Raw genomic sequence first — 21323 nt, 5'->3', positions numbered from 1 at the left:
AGCTGCCACCCAGGCGCCCCAAGAGTCTGTTTTATGGTTTGCCTCTCTTTTCCTCCCCATGTTCATCTGTTTTGTTTCTTAAATTCCACATATGGGTGAAATCATATGGTATTTGTCTTTCTCTGACTGACTTATTTTGCTTTGCATAATACTCTCTTGCTCCATCCATGTTGTTGCAAATGGCAAGATTTCATTCTTTTTGATGTATATATATACATTGTATATATATATATATATATATATATATATATATATATATATATACACACCACATTTTCTTTATCCATTCATCAGTCGATGGACATTTGACTCTTTCCATAATTTGGCTATTGATAATGCTGCTATAAATATCGGGGTGCATGTATCCCTTCGAGTCTGTATTTTTGTATCCTTTGGGTAAATACCCAGTAGTGCAATTGCTGGGTAATAGGGTAGTTCTATTTTTAACTTTTTTTTTTTTTTTAGATTTTATTTATTTATTTGAAAGAGAGAGAGATAGCAAGAGCAGGAGCACAAGCAGGAGGAGTGGGAGAGGGAGAAGCAGGCTTCCTGCTGAGCGGGGAGCCTGATGTGGGGCTTGATCCCAGGACTCTGGGATCATGACCTGAGCCGAGGGCGGACGCTTAATGACTGAGCCACCCAGGTGCCCCTATTTTTAACTTTTTGAGGAACCTCCATACTGTTCTCCAGAATGGCTGCACCAGTTTGCATTCCCACCAACAGTGTGAGAGGGTTCCCCCTTCTTCACATCCTCACTAGCACCTGTTGTTTCCTGTGTTGTTAATTTTAGCCATTCTGACTGGTATGAGGAAATATCTTGTAGTTTTGATTTGGATTTCCCTGATGTTGACTGATGAGCATCTTTTCATGTGTTGTTAGCATCTGTATATCTTCATTGGAAAAATGTCTATTCATGTCTTCTCCCCATTTTTAAACTGGATTATTTGTTTTTGGAGTGTTCAGTTTGGTAAGTTTTTTATGTGTTTTGGATACTAACCCTTTATCAGATATGTCATTTGCAAATATCGTCTCCCATTCTGAAGGTTGCCTTTTAGTTTTGTTGATTTCCTTTGCTGTGCAGAAGCTTTTTATCTTGATGAGGTCCCAATAGTTTATTTTGCTTTTGTTTCCCTTGCCTTAGAAGACCTATCCAGTAAAAAGTTGTTACAGCCAATGTCAAAGAGGTTGCTGCCTGTGTTCTCCTCTAGGATTTTGATGGTTTTCTGTCTCACATTTAGGTCTTTCATGCATTTTGAGCTTATTTTTGTGTATGGTGTAAGACGGCGGTCCAGTTTCATTCTTCTGCATGTGGCTGTCCAGTTTTCCCAACACGTTTGTTGAAGAGACTGTCTTTTCTCCATTGCATATTCTTTCTTGCTTTGTTGAAGACTAGTTGACCATATAGTTGTAGGTTCATTTCTGCGTTCTGTTCTGTTCCATTGATCTATGTGTCTGTTTTTGTGCCAGTACCGTACTGTCTTGATTACTACAACTTTGTAGTATAACTTGAAGTCTGGAATTGTGATGCTTCCAGTGTTGCTTTTCTTTTTCAAGATTGCTTTGGCTATTCAGGATCTTTTGTGGTTCCATACAAAATTCGGGATTTTTTCAAGCTCTGAAAAATGCTGGTGGTATTTTGATAGGGATTGCATTAAATATGTAGATTGCTTTGGGAAGTATAGACATTTTTTTTTTTTTGAAGATTTTATTTATTTATTTGAGAGACAGAGACAGAGACAGAGAGAGCATGAGCAGGGCGAGGGGCAGAGGGAGAGGGAGAGAGATAAGCAGACTCCCCACAGAGTATGGAGCCTGACATGGGACTCGATCCCAGGACCCTGAGATCACGACCTGAGCCAAAGTCAGATGCTCAACCAACTGAGCCACCCAGGCACCCTGGAGTATAGACATTTTAACAATATTTCTTCTTCCAGGGGCGCCTGGGTGGCTCAGTTGGATAAGCGACTGCCTTTGGCTCAGGTCATGTTCCTGGAGTCCCAGGATCGAGCCCCACATCGGGCTCCCTGCTCAGCGGGGAGTCTGCTTCTCCCTCTACCCCTGCCCCCTCTCGTGCTCTCTCTCTCTCTCTCAAATAAATAAATAAATAAATAAATAAATAAATCTTTAAAAAAAATATATATATATTTCTTTTTCCAGTCCATGAGCGTAGAATGTTTTTCTCTTTCTTTGTGTCATCTTGAATTTTTTTCATTAGTATTGTATAGTTTTCAGAATACAAATCTTTCACCTCTTTGGTTAGGTTTGTTCTTAGATATCTTATGGTTTTTGTTGCAATTGTAAATGGGATTGATTCCTTGATTTCTCTTTCTGCTGCTTCATTGTTGGTGTATAGAAATGGAACAGATTTCTGTATGTTGATTTTGTATCCTGTGACTTTACTGAATTTGTGTATCAGTTCTAGCAATTTTTTGGTGAAGTCTTGGGTTTTCTATATACAGTATCATGTCATCTGCAAACAGTGAGCTTGACTTTTTCCTTGCCGATTTGGATGAATTTTATTTCTTTGTGTTGTCTGATTCCTGAGGTTAGGACTGACAATGCAATGGTAAATAACAGTGGTGAGAGTAGACGTCCCTGCCTTGTTCCTGACCGTAGAGGAAAAGGTCTCAGTTTTTCCCTACTGAGGATTATATTAGCTGTGGGTTTTTCATATGTGGCCTTTATTATATGGAGGTATGTTCCATCTAAACCTACTTTATTGAAGGTTTTTATCATGAAAGGATGTTTTAGTTTGTCAAATGCTTTTTCTGCATCTATTGACAGGATCATATGGTTCTTAGCCTTTCTTTTGTTAATGTGGTGTATCATGTTGATTTGATTTCTGAATATTGACCACCCTTGCAGCCCAGGAATAAATCCCACTTGATTGTGGTGAATAATTCTTTTAATGTACTGTTGGAGACAATTTGCTAGTATTTTGTTGAGAATTTTTACATTCATGTTCATCAGGGATATTGACCTGAAGTTCTCTTTTTTAGTGGTTTTGGAATCAGAGTAATGCTGGCCCCATAGGATGAGTTTGGAAGTTTTCCTTCCATTTCTATTTTTTGGAATAGTTTAAGAAAAATAGGTATTAACTCTTCTTTAAATGTTTGGTAGAATTCCCCTGTGAAGCCATCTGGCTCTGGACTTTTGTTTGTTGGGAGATTTTTGATTACTGCTTCAGTTTCTTTGCTGGTTATTGGTCTGTTCAGGTTTTCTATTTCTTCCTGTTTCAATTTTGGTAGTTTATGTGTTTCTAGGAATTTACCCATTTCTTTCAGATTGTCTAATTTGTTGGCATATAATTTTTCATAGAATTCTCTTATAATTGTTTATATTTCTCTGGTGTTGGTTGTTATTTCTCCCCTTTTGTGATTTTATTTATTTTGGTCCCTTCTCTTTACTTTTTGATGAGTCTGGCTAGGGTTTTATCAATTTTATTAATTTTTTTCCAAAGAACCAGCTCCTGATTCCCTTGATCTAGTCTACTGGTTTTTAGCTTCTCTATCATTTATTTTTACTCTAATCGTTTTTATTTCCATTCTTCTGCTGGCTTTAGGCTTTGTTTGTTGTTCTTTTCCTAGCTCCTTTAGATGTAAGATTGAGTTGTTTGAGATTTTTCTTGCTTCTTGAGGAAGGCCTGTATTGCTATCTACTTCCCTCTTAGGACTGCTTTTGCTGCATCCCTAAGGTTTTGGACCCTTGTGTTTTCATTTTCATTTGTTTCCATATATTTTTTTATTTCTTCTTTAATTTCCTAGTTGACCCATTCATTCTTTAGTAATAATGTTGTTTAACCTCCATGTGTTTGTGGTCTTTCCAAAATTTTTCTTGTGGTTGACTTTAAATTTCATAGCTGTTGTGGTCAGAAAATATGCATGGTATGATCTCAATCTTTTTCTACTTGTTGAGGCCTGATTTGTGACCTTGTATGTGATCTATTCTGGAGAATGTCCCATGTGCACTTGAAAAGAATGTATTCTGCTGCTTTGGGATGAAATATTCTGAATATATCTGTTAAGTCCATCTGGTCCAGTGTATCATTGAAAGCTATTGTTTCCTTGTTGGTTTTCTGCTTAGATGATCTGTCCATTGATATAAGTAGGGTGTTAAAGTCCCCTACTATTACTGTATTATTATCAATGAGTTCCTTTATGTTTGTTATTAATTATTTTCTATGTTTGGATGCTCCCAAGTTGGGGCATAAATATTTACAATTGTTGTACCTTCTTGTTGGATAGTCCCCTTTATTATGATACAGTACCCTTCTTCATCTCTTGTTATAGTCTTTGGTTTAAAGTCTAGTTTGGGGGCACCTGGTGGCTCAGTTGGTTAAGCGTCTGACTTCAGCTCAGGGCACGATCTCAGGGTCCTGGGATTGAGCCCCATATGGGGCTCTGTGCTCAGCAGGGAGTCTGCTCCCTCTGCCCCTCCCCCTACTCGTGTGTTTGCGCTCTCTCTCTCTCTCTCTCTCTCAAATAAAGAAGATCTTTTAAAAAAGTAAAACCAAAAAAAAAAAGTCTAGTTTGTCCAGTATAAGTATTGCTACTCTGGCTTTTTTTTGACATCCATTTGCATGATGTTTTTCCATCCCCTCACTTTCTTTCTTTCTTTCTTTTTTTTTAAGATTTATTTATTTACTTAGAGAGCACATACAGGTCGGGGGAGGGGCAGAGGGAGAAAATCTTTAAGCGGACTCCCCACTGAGTGCAGAGCTGGACACAGGGCCTGACCCCATGACCCATGAGATCATGACCTGAGTCGAGACCAAGAGTTGGACGCTCAACCCTCTGAGCCACATAGGCGCCCCTCCATCCCCTCACTTTCGATCTGCAGGTGTCTTTAGGTCTAAAATGAGTCTCTTATTTTTTTTATCCATTCTGATGCCCTATGTCTTTTGATTAGAGCATTTAGTCCATTTACATTCAGAGTAGTTATTGATAGATATGTGCTTAGTGCCATTTTATTACTTGTTTTGTCATTGTTTCGAGAGATTTTCTCTGTTCCTTGCTAGTCTTTGTCACTTTTGGTCTTTCCTTCCCACTCAAAGAGTCCCCATTAATATTTCTTGCAGGGCTGGTTTAGCGTTCATGAACTCCTTTAGTTTTTGTTTGGGAAACTCTTTATCTCTCCTTCTATTCTGAATGATAGCCTTGCTGGACAGAGTATCGTTGGCTGCAGACTTTTCCCATTCAGCACATTAAATATATCATGCCACTCCCTTTTGGCCTGCTAAGTTTCTGTGGAGAGATCTGTAGCTAGCCTTATGGGTCTGCCCTTGTAAGTTAGGGACTTGTTTTGTCTTGCTGCTTTTAGAATTTTTTTCATCACTATATTTTGCAGATTTAACTATAATATGTCGTGGTGTTGGCCTGCTTTTGTTGATTTAACTCCCTCTGCCTCCTGGATGTCTGTTTCCTTCCCCAGATTAGGGAAGTTTTCAGCTTTTATTTCCTCAAATAAACCATCTGCCCCCTTTTCTCTCTCTTCTGGGACTGCTATGATACAGATGTTATTACATTTAATGGAGTCACTGAGTTCCCTAAGTCTACTCTTGTGATCCATCATTCTTCTTTCTCTGTTTTGTTCAGCTTTGTTATTTTCCATAACTCTATCTTCTGTATCACTTATTTGTTCCTCTGCTTCTTCCATCCTTGTGGTCATTACATCCAGATGGTTTCAAATCTCAGATACTACATTTTTCATTTCTGCCTGATTGTTTTTTCGCTCTTTTATCTCTGTGGTAAGGGCCTCTCTGAAGTCTTACATGCTTTTCTCAAGTCCAGCAAGTATCCTTATGATTGTTGTTTTAAATTTTCATTCAGGCATATTACTTATATGTGTTCCTTTTTTTCTTTTTATTTGTTTTGATTAGATCTCTGGCCATGACCTTTTCTTGCTCTTTTGGGATGAATTCCTCCGTCTTGGCATTTTGTCTAGGTCTCTGTCTTCTACTGTGTGTTAGGAAAGCCTGTGATGTTTCCTGCTCCTGAGAATAATGACTTCATGAAGAAGAGGTCATACAGTGTCCAGTCCAGGGCCTGGTGCTTCAGGGAGCATCTCTGATGTGTGCTGCGTGCACTCAGCTGCTGTGTTTGGCTGCTCTGTCCCTCAGGTCATTCGTCTGCAGAGGTTCTCCTTACCTGCCATGGGCAGTGTTTGAACCTTGGCCAGAGTGTGGCGAGTTTTAATTAGGTATCTCTGGCCTGCTTGTTAAATGAGACTTGATGCTATTTCCACTAGAACTGAAGCCTTGCAGAACTCTATGGTCAGTAGACGTGGTGCGTGCAGGGGTTTGTGCTGGTCTTCTGGGAAGGGGCCTGCTGCGCTGGTCCTTAAACAGACTTGTCCAAGAAAAGCAGTACCAGTAGATCGCAGGGCGGGACTTGGTGTGAGCAGGTAGGCAGCCAGTGTTGGTGCTGTGCTGCTTACCAAATTGGTTTATGGTGAGGGTGGGGGAGGGAAATGGTGCCAGCCAGCCCCTTTGTTCCCAGAGAGGGGAGTCAATGCTTGCTGCTCTCAGGGAGGCCCTCTCAGAAGAGTGAATAATTTCCCCTTGCGTGTCCTGTGCATTTTTCAGATTGCTGTTTTTACACTGTCCGTCTCTGGGTTGCTTGCCTGCCTGGAGCAGCACAGTGCACTTTGGGCTCCATCCCAGCCAAGCCTGCTGACTTTTAAAACTCCAGACTCTGTGGACCTGGTGTGGTAGAGACTTGCGCTGGTCTTCCAGGGGAGGGTCTTGCTGCACTGGGACAGAAGGGCAGTTATGCCAGAGGACGGGGGCGTGGGATTTGGAGCAAGCTGGTTAAACAGCCAGTGTCCTGGTTAGCTGCCCTCAGCAGGTGTCACTGCACCTTTGGTGAGGGCTGGGAGAGGGAAATGGCACCTGCTAGCTCTTTTGTCTGTGGAGAGGCAATACCACCTCTCACAGATGTGCTCCTGGAAGTCGGAACAGTCTTCCCCTGGGCCCCTTAAGTGATCCTCACATCATGCTGTCTGCCCTGGGGTTGCTTGCCTGCCTTCTCTCCAGGAGCAGGGCAGTGCCCTCAGAGCTCTATCCCAGCCAAGCCCAGGGACCTTTAAAACTCTAGTCTTTGAGCCCTGCTGGTTGCAAACACTCAGGAAAATCAGCCCCTCTCATTTTCCCAGCCAATGGCTTTGGGGAAGTGTTCTCCTTTTAGGTATCCCTGTGTGCCCCAGTCTCCCTTCGCTTTCTCTGTGACCAGGGCTCCCTCCCCTCTGCAGTACCTGCAACCCTCTTCTCCCCCAAACCACAGCCCTGCACTTCCTCTCTTCCTCCATGTGGCCTCTTCTCTCCCTCTAGGTGTGCAGTTTGTTCTATCAGTCCTCAGATCAATTTCTTGGCTGTTCAGAATGATTTGATAGTTATCTAACTGTGTTCAAGGGACGAGGCAAGCCTAGGGTCCTCCTACTACGCCACCCTCTTAGCTCCCCCCCCAATAAAATCTAGGGGGTATTTTTCTTTCTGTTTAAGAACTGTACAGATATTCTGCTTATGTGGTTCCATCATAATGTATTTGAAGTTCTCTGATGATCGTTATCTAGGTATCTTCCTAGTGCAAACAGTGCTGCAGTAAAAGTCTTATACGTATGTCTTTGTGCACATGTGTGAGCATTTTGTAGATTATAGCTATAGAATTATTGAGTTAAAGGAGATATACGGTTGTAATTTTGACAGATATTGCCAAATTGTGCTTATGGATCGTGGCATTTAAAATAATAGAAAAAAGGAAAAAAACCTATACCAGAGGAAAAGATGAGAACTGTTTGTTTCTTTGTTTGTTTTTGTATTCTTGGGATCTTTTCCTAAGCCTGACAAAACTCCGATGCCACAAAGGAAAAGATGATAAAATTTGTCCTCAGAATTTTTTTTCACTTTCTGTGCAGCAAAATTATAAACACATTTAAAACACATCAACAAAATGGGGAAAATGTTTTCATAATACATGATATGACAAAGGCTTAATTTTTTTAATATATAAATAGCTCTTACAAAGCAATAAGAAAAATATGACCACCCAACAGAACACACACTTCATAAAAATGCTCATCTTCACCAGAGTACTTCTGGAAAAAGTCACTCTGATTCCCCTATGAATAAACAGTGGGGGTGGGGATGGGTGGGAAAGGAGGCCAAGATGGGAAATGGGGAGATTGGTGGTTGCCATTCTAAATAGCTAATCTCTTTTTAGTCTCTGCTCATTTACCTTAATGTTCCCTTGAGAGCATTTATCACTATCTGTAATTACTTGTTTGTTATCAGCTCTTTGAGAGCAGGGACCATGTCTGCTAATCATCACTGTATGTCCAGATTCTAACACCATGCCTCACACATAGTAAGTCTTCACTCAAGACTGCATTTGTTAAGTGGATGGTGCCGTAGACTTTTATAGCCATTAAAGAGAATGATAAATCTCTGTGCCGATACATACCGATCTTATGGGGGCAAAAAGGCATGGTTAGAAACTATGCGTACAGTATGAGTCATCTCTTTTTAAATATATATGTTATATGCACAGGTATTTTTCCAGAAAGATACCAAAGTTAATAGTGATTGCCTTTAGGAGGAGAGCAGAGGTAGGGTGGGGAGGAAGATTCTTCATTGAGAATCATTTGGTATCATTGGTATTTCATCGTGTTTGAATTTTTTTTACTTTGTGCATGTATTATTATTTCATTAATGAAGGTAAAAAAAAATTTTTTAATGCCCCAGATATCAATTGGAGAAGAAAGGTATGACTTCTGCATCAAATTTTAAAAATATATTTAGTATTTATATAGAACTACTCAAGCATATAATTGTTGAGCAAAAGCAATAAATTCCAGATCTTTTCTTTTTTAAAAACAGATCTTTTCCAGGTTTGTGCTTTTTAAATTCGGGCAACAATTATTTGATCTGTTTTGTCTTGCAGTGTTTTCCCTTCAGTCATTGAACAAGTCCCTGCAAAACCAATTACAAGAGTCACTGAAGAGCCAGGAATTACTGCAGAGTAAAAATGAAGAACTTTTAAAAGTGATTGAAAATCAGAAAGATGAAAACAAAAAATTTGCTGGTATATTTAAAGAGAAAGATCAAACTTTACTTGAAAATAAACAACAATTTGACATTGAGACAACAAGAATAAAAATTGGTATGTATTTGAATTGTAGTTATGGTTACATTTTTTCAAAGATTGAGGTAACTGAAACTTTTTTGTGGTTTCAGAATTGGAGGAAGCCTTGGTCAATGTGAAAAGCTCCCGGTTTAAGTTAGAAGCTGCTGAAAAGGAAAATCAAATATTGGGAATAACATTACGTCAGCGTGATGCTGAGGTGACTCGACTGAGAGAATTAACCAGGTAATGTTGACTTCATTTGACTAACTTGCCTCTTGTCAGATTATTTATAGACTTCAAAAATCGTTGTAGGCCTGCTCTCTTTCCCCCTTTTCTCTTATTTTGTCAATAATTTCTAATGATGTTTTCTTCTGCTCCAGCTGGGTTTAGGAATGCCAAACCTGGCTCAGTGCTTTTTTAAACCATGTGATTCCAGGAAAAGGGCTCTTGTAAGGAGCTTCAGCTTTTTATAAGTAAGCTGAAGAGTAACTTAGCAAATGGTGGAGAGCCCTCTGGCTCTGAAGCCAGAGAGACCTGAGTGGAATCCCAGCTCTACCATTGTACTAGCTGTGTGACTTTAAGCAAGTTATTTACCCTCTCTAAACCTCAGCTGTAAAGTGGGGCATGATTAGGGTTGATGGGAACACTAAGAAATCATTCACATGAAGCACTGAGCACAGAAGCCCTCATGCCAGATGATCTCAGGAAAGTCATTTAGCCTCTTTGAGCCTCAATCATTTCATCACAAAAGTGAAGGAATTGGCAGCAACCCCTAAAAGCCCTTGCTTCCCTAACATGTCTTTTCTCAAATAAATACAATCACCCCACTCAATTTTTATATGATACGTACTTTCGAAGTTCAGTTTTCTCTTTTTTTTTTTTTTTTAAAGATTTTATTTATTTGACAGAGAGAGAGAGCACAAGTAGGCAGAGTGGCAGGTAGATGGAGAGGGAGAAACAGGCTCTCCGCTGAGCAGGGAGCCGGATGTGGGGCTCGATCCCAAGACCCCAGGATCATGACCCGAGCCGAAGGCAGCCGCTTAACGGACTGCGCCACAGTTTTCTCTTGAGACATTTGTTAAGAATTGGATTTCCAACTACTTATTTAAATCCTAGAGAAGTCAGTGATTTTGATGAATATCAGCAGATCTGACCATGCATTTGAATGATCCTGGAAGTTCACAGTTCCAAATATAAAACAATTTTGAATATAAAATAATCTCCTTTATATTTCAAATGAGAAGATCTGTTTTGAATTATGAACTTCTAGGGAAATAGATGAAATAGTGATATATATATATATGTATATACAGGATAATTTATTTAGTTTTGTAAACATATTTGAAATGATTATAGCTATGTTAATATAGAAATATTGCTTTTTTCACATTCACATTTCATTCAAACTTTTATTGAACAGTGGGGACAAGCAAAAGACACTTGTGTATCTATGTAGTGTTATAATTAATTAGGCTCTAGTCAGAGTTTCTAAAATGTTGGCTTATACCACTCTTGTTCAAAGTAAAGTGAGAGAATGTCCCTCCTTATGAAAGCCTTTATAAAATTGCCAAAGAAAAACATCTCCTCTTTTTGGAGGAGTAATTTTGGGATGAAAACTCTGTTATTATCAAGTATTTATGATAAAAGAAGCCAGTCACAAAAGATCACATTCTATGATTCCACTTAATATGAAATGTTCAGAATAGGCAAACTCATGGAAACAAAAAATAGATTAGTGGTTGCCAAGGGCTGGGAAAAGAGGGGAAGAAGCGGGGAGTGAGTTCTAGTGGGTACAGAGTTTCCTTTTGGGGTGATGAAAATGTTCTGAAATTGGATGGAGGTAACAATTATATAACTCTATGAATATACTAAAAACAACTCAGTTATACACTTTAAAAGGGTGAATTTTATAGTATATAAATTACATCTCAATAAACTTTTTTTTAAAAAGTACATATGGTGTATAGTCCATTTGGAAAAGAAAACTAGGACAGCAAGTCAGCATGGTCAGATTCCACGAGCAGTTGCGTAGGTGTCCCTGAGCATCTCCTCAGTATAGGCCCTGAGGAGAATATAGCAGAAGTAAAAGGAGAGTCATGTTCACTGGTGACTTGGAGAGAAATTAAAGATGAGTGTCATTTGAGGAAGTGTATAAGGGGCATGGTGCTCTGCCTCTGGGAGAAAATGCAGCAGAGGATCTAGTTGCCTGAGAATTTGCTTTTCATTTCACAGGCTTTACTTCATACTACTAAATCTAGCTCCTTTATGAGCATGAAATCAGAAGCTAATGTTATCTTTTATTTATAATGTACTTTGATTTTTTTCTCAAACTCTTCTCCATCCCATATCTATTATTTTGTTTGTCCCCATCTATGATGGAAAGATTTTAATATCTGCATTTTCATAGATGGGGAGACTAGGACCATGTAAGTTAAATATTAAGAGAAAGTTAATAACAGAGCTGGGACTGGAACTCATGTCTCTTAATCCCTAGGCAGGTTTTCTCTCACTCTTGCACATGACATATCCTTAGCTAAAATAGTTTATTCCTGGTAACAACTCCATGTCTAATTTAGTCTAAGTGAACCTTAGTATTTTTTTTTTTTAATCTGAGAGACGGAGGGATGAATGGATGGATTCATTTGCTTATTCATGTATTCAACAAACATTTATTGTATATCATGTCCCAAATATACACGTGTGAAATACAAAAATATATAATCATATTAGTTGCTGAATATCCATGTCATCGAGTTAAAAGCTTATTCTGGCACTTTGATGATGGATATAGGAAGATACATCCTTTTTTAAGAATGAACTCGACTAAATACTCTTTTAACATGTGTGGTGCATTTGTGAAGAAAATTAATAAAAATGTAAGGGCAATTTTCATAGTAAGTAATAGTATAATTATTATAGAAATTAGCATAAATGGAAGCACACGGAAATGAAGGGACTTGCCTGACTTTCATAGCTCGTTGTGCCCAGGCTGGTACCTGAGCCAAGATTTTAGACTTCCTCTTGAGCCTTCCTTTCTGGTTTGGAAAGCACAGCTGCTCTCTGACAGAAGAAGACATGTTTTTGGAGAGATTCTTCTACCTTTGTAGGAGATACCTTTGTACCTGCTCATTCTTTCAAAATAACACAGTCTGACTTTTCTCGTGTTTTTTTTTAATGGCTTTTTTGTTTCTTTTTAAAAAATTTTTTATTTAAATTCATTAATTAACATATAATGTATTATTAGTTTCCGAGGTAGAGGTCAGTGATTCATCAGTTTTATATAACACCCAGCACTCATTATATCACATGCCCTCCTTAATGTCCATCACCCAGTTACCCCATCCCTCCACCCCCCTCCCCTCCAGCAACCCTCAATTTGTTTCCTATGATTAAGGGTCTCTTTTGGTTTGTCTCCCTCTCTGATTTTGTCTTGTTTCACTTTTTCTTCTACTCCCTATGATCCTCTGTTTTGTTTCTTAAATTCCACATATGAGTGAGATCATATGATAATTGTCTTTCTCTGATTGACCTATTTCGCTTAGCATAATACCCTCTAGTTCTATCCACATTGTTGTGAATGGCAAGATTTCATTTTTTTGATGGCTGAGTAGTATTCCATTGTGTGTGTGTGTGTGTGTGTGTGTGTGTGTGTGTGTGTATATCTATATACACCACATCTTCTTTATCCATCTAGTGTTTTTTTTAAAGGAATGAAAAGGATTCACTTGCAACTAGAGCCTTTTCTTAACATTCACCCTAACATAGAAGCATAGGAAATGAAAAAGGTCATTACTTCTTGTATATTATCTGCTTTTAGAAAAGACTGTGTCTAAAATATTAGGTGAAAATGTTTTGCTCTCCTTTTCTTAAGACTCTCGAGATTTTCCTATCATGTGTTTTCCATTGTTGTCAAGGACCTTTGCTTTTTATGCTGGGGATAAATCCTGCATCATGACTGCTAACTCACTCATTAGATTAACTGGCCTCTTTAAATGATTATAGAAACACAGTGGGCAAGCTTAGCATTGACTTACAGGGCTCAGTGCTACCCCTGCGTTTTCTGAAGATTCAGTAACAACTTCAAAATCTAAGTATTCCCACGGATGGCAGTTTTTTTTTTGTCAAAACAAAATAAAAAGTTCGTATTTGAGCTAAATTCACCCACATTGGTGATTGATAGTATGTTTGGTGATACCCTGTGCGATTTAGTTAATTAGGAACATCTCCAATACGATAGCTGGGCTACTGTGGCCACTTTAATTTTACTTTCGACAGAGAGTAAAGCAGCAATATCTGACAGTACAGCTAAAGCTTCATGTTCAACTAGCCCATCCTTCTTCCCTATAGTCATACACCTCGGTAAGATAGATGTATGGTTTTTGTATGTGTTGTAAATAATCTCTTAAAGATTTCACAAAATTTCTGAGTGCCTTTCTCAGATTGTTGGAGAGGGATAATGGGACTAGAAGGTACACGTATGAGTTCTAAACAAATACCCTAAACCAGTTCTAAACAAATACCCTAAACCATCTTTCCATTCTCCAGCCTTCAATAATTTTGAAATACATCCTATCACTTTTTCAAAATTTTACTACAACACATGTTATAAAACCATTAAAATGTGAGGGAAAATTAATATATTTTCAGTGAACAAGTGGTAAATAGTCTCATAGCTTCTAAGAACACTCTTAAGAGTGCTGATACTTATTTAAATTAGTATATTTTTATAAGTAGCTGAGAAAGAACCTTGAATGTCTATTATAAAGATGTGTCAGTTTTCTAAGCATTAAAAATCAGTGTGTTTAGGTGTATCCCACATATAGAAACAGAAATATATCTACTTTGTAGCTATTCAGGTGTTTGTATTGCTTCCTTTAAAATTTTGACATACTGTCATTTCTTTACTTACAGAGATTTTTCTTTTAGTTTCAGAGACAATGGTCAGTCACGTTTCTTGTTTAAATCAGAAGCTTAGTGATTACCATTAATTTCCAGAGATTAAACTTATTAATGTCATGTCCCTTCTTTCTTTGTCACTGATTTTGTTCACAGCAAAGATAACATTTTTATTTAAGTCTGGAAAGAAACCTCAACATAAGTATTCCTTTTCTAAAAACAAAATTAAAATTCTAGTATGTAGTCTGATCGAATTAATTAGTGGGTGATTATTCATTACAGCATTTTTAAAAGATATGTTCATATAACATATTTTTTGTCTTTTAGTAATAGTTCATTAGCTTCTTGAGAGAGGTATGAGAAAAAGTGGTAGGAGCCATTGCCATTTGAAGAGCAATCAGAACTCAGAATGTGTTTAAAATGACAGGGTAAGGGCGCCTGGGTGGCTCAGTTGGTTAAGCAACTGCCTTCAGCTCAGGTCATGATCCTGGAGTCCCGGGATCGAGTCCCGCATCGGGCTCCCTGCTTAGTGGGGAGTCTGCTTCTCCCTCTGACCCTCCCCCCTCTCATGTGCTCTCTCTCTCTTTCTCTCCATTCTCTCCCTCGCAATAAATAAAATCTTAAAAAATAAAAAAAAAAGATGACAGGGTAAGCCAGGTTGGAAAAAAATTTGTTTTTCCTTTTGTAGGAAAAAAAACACTCATTCTATATCAGAGATCTAATCACTGCTGTTTAGTATAGAGATTTCCTTTTAGTATTTTGTTTGGATGTGTGTGACTATTTTTACAAAAATAGTATTGTATCCATGTTACTTATGGACTGCTCTTTTAAGTTTAACCTTATATAATGAACATTTCTCCATCAATAAATATTCCTTACAACACAACTATAAATGGCTATGGTGCAATTATAGCATAATTCAATCATTCTACTGTATTTGAAGATAAAGATACTCAATCCATCTATTTTCTATTATAAATTATATCTTTGTAAGTATATCTTTGGATACAGCCTCTTGATGTATATATGTAGGATAAATTCCTAGAGTGCAAATTAGTGGGTCCAAAAATGTGGGATATACAAATATTTAAGACTTCTGACGTATTGCCAGTTTGCTCTCTGGAACAGTTATACCAGTGCACACTCCCACTAGTAGTACCTGCCTCTTCAAGCTTCTCTAACAGTGGGTATCAGTCTTATTTTACCATGTTAATTTGATAGGCAAAAAAAAAAAAAAAAAAATCACATTTAAAAAATTTGAACTTCTCCATTTAGAAGTTGAACTTTTAAAAAGTAGGCTAGTTGTAATCTTTTAAAATTACCTGTTGATGTCCTCTGCATCTTTTTAAAAATTGATGTATTTCTTTTCTTATTTATATGTAATTACCTATATATGATTCAATTCAAAAAGACCAAAAGCTTGGTATAAAATGGCTTTAATAGGACTACTAATAAAAGCTGCCATCAAATGAACACCCATATAGCCTGAAGCAGTGCTAAGCACTTTACCCTCATATTTTATTGTTTTATCTTATTTAATGTTCATTGTAATTCCACAGTAGATGTCTTCATTTTGCAATGAAGGAACTTGAGATTCAGAAAGGTTGAATGACTTGCCCAAGATCACAGCTAGTGATAGGATTTGATTCCATTTCTGTCTGACTTTAAACCCCAAGTGGTTTTTCTTATAACACATTTCTGGTACCTAGCTGTTGCTTATACCTAATTATCCCAGATAATTATCTCCAACTATCCTTTTTTCCCAGTATTGTTCCAGTGCCCTTTGCATATATATTTTGAATGGAGAGAAATAACTTCATTCATCCACACCATTTTGCAATGTTGCTCAAGAATAAAGCATTTCATACCTTAAGTGAAAAAAATTCCTAAGCCTGTATTTTTAAATATCATTATATTAGATTTGATATAGACCAAGATCTTTTAATCATTTGTTATTGTAATTTACTCGTTCCAGACGCATTCTGTGATTTTGTGCTTTTAGTTGCTTTTTTCCATGTTATGAACCAGGTGCTTGCCTCAGATCCTTTCTTTTGAAGATGAGGTATAAGTAAATAAATGAAAGAAACAGGTAAAAAAGAATAATTAGTGTACTAAATTCTTTCTTAACAGAACTTTACAGAGCAGTATGGCAAGGCTTCTCTCAGATCTTAGTATGGACAGTGCTCGCTGCAAGTCTGGGAATAATCTTACCAAATCACTTCTGAACATTTATGAGAAACAACCTCAACATGACCCAATCCCTGCTCATACTTCCATAATGAGCTATCTAAATAAGTTAGAAACAGATCACACTTTTACACATTCTGAGACACTTGCTGCAGTTAACAATGAGGAGCGCATGGAGCCAGATAGACCTTATGAAGATGTCCTGCCCTCCAGAGGCCCTCAACATAGTCACACAAGGAGCACAGAGGAAGCATCAGGCCCTGGGATGATTTCTACGCTTTCAAAACAGGTTTCTGTTGAGGAGAGCGAAATTACAACTCTAATAGACAATGAGTGTAATTTGGATAACACAGTTTACATTCCATTTGCTAGAAGCACTTCTAAAAAGAAGTCACCACTATCTAAGAGAGTATCCCCCCAGCCACAGATCACTGCGGCTTCGCCACAGCTGGCCGGCAACAGCGGACTGGTCTCTGAAAAGGCAAATAAATCGTGTGAACCTGGAGTTTGTTCCTCTTCCAAAAAGGAAGCCGAAGATGCACCTGAGAAACTTCCCAGACCAGCTGATAGGGAAGACAAGCAGCTCCTCAGGAAGATAAAGGAAGCCATCAGTAAGATCCCTGCTGCGGCCGAGGAGCCGCCGGAGCCGGCTGCGGGCCCTGGCCCCGCCACCCGCCAGGGCAGCGGCATTCGAGGGAGGAGTAGCGCGGTCTCCGACGGTAGCTTTTTAACTTCTGACTTGACGTCGGACTGGAGCATCTCTTCTTTTTCAACGTTCACTTCTCGTGACGAGCAGGACTTCCGGAACGGCCTTGCAGCACTGGACGCTAATATTGCCAGGCTCCAGAAGTCCTTAAAGATGGGTCTTCTGGAGAAATGAACTCAGAAGAATAAGGGACTGAGTGCTTCTTTTAAGAATAGACCTTGGCTACACTGAATGTATATTTTAAATTTCTTTAGAGAAATGATGTTTTATACCAATTATGTATGATAAGTGTATGAATAATAAATTTATTATTGTCCTTATTATATTTGAACATAAAGGAGTTTGTAAATCTTGCACTGGTTATAATTCTGCCTTTCTGCACTAATTCCTTTTCGGCCCTTTAGCTGAGGACGTTCTCTATTTTATAAGTAATGTGAACAAAGTTAATCTCTGCTTCTCTGTACTAGCACTTCTTAACTACTCAGTATCACCTCTGTCCGTGTAAGCACATTCGAGCTATTAGAAGCCTGAGTGTTGTGCTGTCACAGTACCTCCTGGTCACCGGCCGCTGTCTTTATGCACAGTGCTTGGGCAGGCCTTAGCATTAAAATGTTCTGCCGGCACCAGGACCTCCTCCTACTGGTTTTTAAGTATTGGTGCTACAACTTCTGAAGGACCCAGATATAATCTCTTTGACATGTCCAGATTTTATAGATAGGGATTTCTTAAGTCTAAAAATACTAAATGAATTTTTAGTAGGTTTTTTTCATAGAACTGTCCATTAATATTTTTAATGTTTCTTCCAGTATTCATAAATTAATTCATTGGTGTATTTGGAGGTAACAGGCCACAACTCTTCAATAACATAAGTTACAAAGTACAGTTCAGAAATATAAAATACAGCAAGGATGAAAACTGTGTCATCTGTCTACTCCCAAATATTCAGTTGTTATTCATATGCAGAAATTCTTAAGATTATTATATGATAATACAAGAAGAGCATTGTATTTTGCCCTTAAAATAGGATAAGCATTCTCTCATGCAAAGAAAATTATTAAATGCTTATGGGTTGATTCACTTAATTAAGGGTTAACAATGTGATTGAAAAACAAATGAGACTGGAAAATCCTTGAGAAACCTTACCAGGAGCTTACTATTTATTTAATATAAGACAAACATGGCATAGAAACATGAAATTATTTGATTAAATTTCAAGATGGAATATGATTCTAGCAAAAAAGATAGGATAGACAGCTTCATAGAAGTTTAAACTAAAAGGAAGCAGCAAATGGTACAGGAAGACCTAGAAGAGAAGGAACTTCATATTGATGTTTAACAATGTGTAGGATTTGAATAATCCTGTGAATATCCTCATAATGTTTGCCCCATAAAGAAAGTATCATCAAAACATGGGGGTTGAATAGTATATTAAGAGGATGATAGGTACACCAACCTGACTAACATAGAGGGATCAAGATTACTACCATTGACTCTTGAACAACACAAGGCTTAGGGACACCAACACCCCCTATGCAATCAAAAATCGGCATATAACTTTTGACTCCTCAAAAACTTAACTACTAATAGCCTACTGTTAGCCAGAAGCCTTACCGATAACATAAACAGTTGATTAACATATTTTGTATGTTATATGTATTAATATACTGTATTCTTAGAATAAGCTGGGAAAAAATGCAAAGAAAATCACAAGGAAGAGAAAAATACATTCACAGTGCTGTATTTATCGGGAAAAAAAATCCATGTATAAAGTGACCTGTACAGTTCAAACCTGTGTTCAAGGGTCAACTGTAGATGATAAAGGTAACAGCAAATGATGATAGCACAATTAGAAGAGTTAGAGTCAGATCAGAATGTCTTGAGCTCCAGGCTGAGGAATAACCATTAACCATGAAGTCTTGGGTGTTTGGGTATATTTGGTGGTGGTGGGTTTTTTGTTTGTTTGTTTTTAACTGAGGACCACCAGATAAAACTGGCTGCTCTCAGAATTGCATAGAATGATCGTACATAAAAAGTAGAGGTGGGGGGAGGGGCGCCTGGGTGGCTCAGATGGTTGGGCGTCTGCCTTCGGCTCGGGTCATGATCCCAGAGTCCTGGGATCGAGCCCCGCATCGGGCTCCCTGCTCAAGTGGGGAGCCTGCTTCTCCCTCTCCCTCTGCCGTGCTCTCTGGCTCTATCTCTCTGTCAAATAAATAAATAAAACCTTAGAAAAAAAAAAAAAAAGTAGAGGTGGGGGGAGGCTGGAAGCCACCTAGAAAGCTGTGGCAGTAGTCCAGACAAATTGACAAGCCTTTGGCAATAAAGGTGAAAAAGGAGAGACGAATTGAAAAACTTTCAGTAGGCTTGGTGACAATAGAAAATGAAAGAGAAAAATCAAAGATGACTCCAAAGTCTCCAATTTGGTCAGTTTGAGTCACACTGAGCAGTGTCTCAAATGAAAAAGTTCTTGGTCAAGTTCCAAGTTAAGTCTTGATAACAGTACTGATAATGGAGAGTGGGATAAAAAGGAGAGAAAGCATGCCCATTCTCAGTAGTCCTCTTTAGATCTTCACACAAGAAGTCAGTGTAACTGCCTCTTCATAGTCTCAGAAGGGTCGGTCTGCCTCCAAATCCCAGCCCCCGCACAAAGCCTTTTCAGATGTCCCAGAGTGTGAAAAGCTGATTAGCAGAGTATCCCCCAGCCTCTGACAGGCGGAACTCAGTGTCTCCTTGATAGATACTGGGTGTAGAATGGGAGAGAATTGTCCTCAAGCATTTTGTCACTGTTCTGTCCTGTCTTGGATTTGTGGAGGTAATGTGCAGACGTCACAATGGATTTGGTATTTGTGAATACCACTGAAGATGAAAGAATCTGGTTCTATGACCAAGTGTGGAGATCCTAAGGGCTAAAGAAGCCCAAGAAGTACTTTGTACACATTCTTCCTTTATTCCCCCTTGGAGCTGAGTAAATCTTGTGAAAATCTTTTCTTTTTACTAATGGCATTTATGTCAAGTGCCTTAAAATTTATAAAGGCTGCCTCAACCACATGGAAAGGACAGAACTGCAATGCCCAGTTAGATAAAAGGACATGCGGCCTAGTCACAACTTACCAAGTATTTACTCCTCACATTGTGGGGCAATCTCTTCAGCTAAAGATTCCTTCGTTCAATGAATAAATGAAAGCTCTAATATTTACCAGGTACTATTCTGGGCTCTGAAAATACAACAATAAATACGATCTTCTCTGCCCTCGAGCTTACATTAAAGGGGGAAACAAAGGAACATGAGCGGTAAGTACTGTGAAGAAAAAACGGGAAGGGGACAAAGATGACAGAATTGGCTTAAGTTTCCATTATTAGATTAAGAAGCCCCTTCTCAAAAATTATGTTTAGGAATCAAGAATTTAAGCATGCTACCAGATAAAGCTAGATTTGATTTGTGAGCTAACTCTCCCTTAATCATGTTTTAGATCTGTTAACTCTCGGTTTCCTTCTGCTCAGAATTGCTTAAATTCACCTTATATTTTAGTTTTAGTATACCGCTTGTAGAGAACTGGACACTTTTTTTTAAAGCAGTTGGCCTGAATAGGACCTCCCTGAGAATTACCAGAGATGGTAAGATGTTAGGGACTTCCGAAGGGCTTAAGTTGAGTTTTTGAAGGGACTTTAATAAAAGTTATCTATCTCACATTTATACCCAAAGAAGGAATCCATTCTACAGTGGTACCTGCTACTGGTAGGATCCCAAGTGCACCATATGTATTCCTTTTGCCTGGACCACCCTTTTGCTCCTCCTGACCAATTCTTCCTCATTTTTCAGACCCATGATACTACTACTGTACCGTGTATATGCCTCTGTTGACGCATGTGTCTGTTTGCATGGCAACCTCTCCTACCCTGTATCCTTCTTAAGGGCAGGGACCAGCATTTGTTCATCCTTGACACCTCTCATGGCACTTGGTGCCTGTCATATAGTAGGCAGTTAGTAACAATTGTTGGACTGTGCTAAGTCCCTGGCAAATGGTCATCTCGGCTTCACTTGATTTTCTCTTGGTGTTGGTAAGTTCATGCAACAGTTTGTAGCTTTATTACACACATCTAAGCTGGCATTAGCTTCCCTGTATTTTTTCTTCTTTATTCCCATTGTTAACTTCTGAAGCAAAATCCGCTTGTTTAGCAAATATCCACACACTACTTGTGCTGTGGAGAAGTCATAGATTTTTTAATATTTAGGGGGGGAGATAGGGTGAAGCATTTATTAAACTCTGTCACCACTGCAGGGAAAATTTATCCTACCAGCCTACCTTACCAATTTGTGGGAGGGATTGTTGTAGGCAAAGCACTTTGAAAACGAGGGCACTGTATAATCGGTGACTTACAACGCTGAAAGAGCCCTCACCATCCTGCTTTCCCTCGCT

General features: G+C 38.5%; 1 protein-coding gene across 1 annotated transcript in view; it reads left to right on the top strand.

Annotated features, from left to right (window-relative positions):
- Nucleotides 1–17231, top strand: part of CCDC14 (coiled-coil domain containing 14) — a 42795-nt gene extending 25564 nt beyond the window's left edge. Inside the window, exons 11-13 of the mRNA XM_036120198.2 lie at nucleotides 8937–9155; nucleotides 9230–9362; nucleotides 16146–17231. Of these exons, the coding sequence (XP_035976091.2) occupies nucleotides 8937–9155; nucleotides 9230–9362; nucleotides 16146–17082 (1289 nt within the window). The 3' untranslated portion in view covers nucleotides 17083–17231. The remainder of the gene's footprint in view (nucleotides 1–8936; nucleotides 9156–9229; nucleotides 9363–16145) is intronic.
- Nucleotides 17232–21323: the final 4092 nt, after the last annotated feature.

This window comes from Halichoerus grypus, chromosome 1, assembly GCF_964656455.1.
Source record: "Halichoerus grypus chromosome 1, mHalGry1.hap1.1, whole genome shotgun sequence".
NCBI classification, from domain to species: Eukaryota; Metazoa; Chordata; class Mammalia; order Carnivora; family Phocidae; genus Halichoerus; species Halichoerus grypus.
The sequence above is the reverse complement of the archived record's forward strand: the minus strand, read 5'-3'. Positions and strand labels throughout refer to the sequence as shown.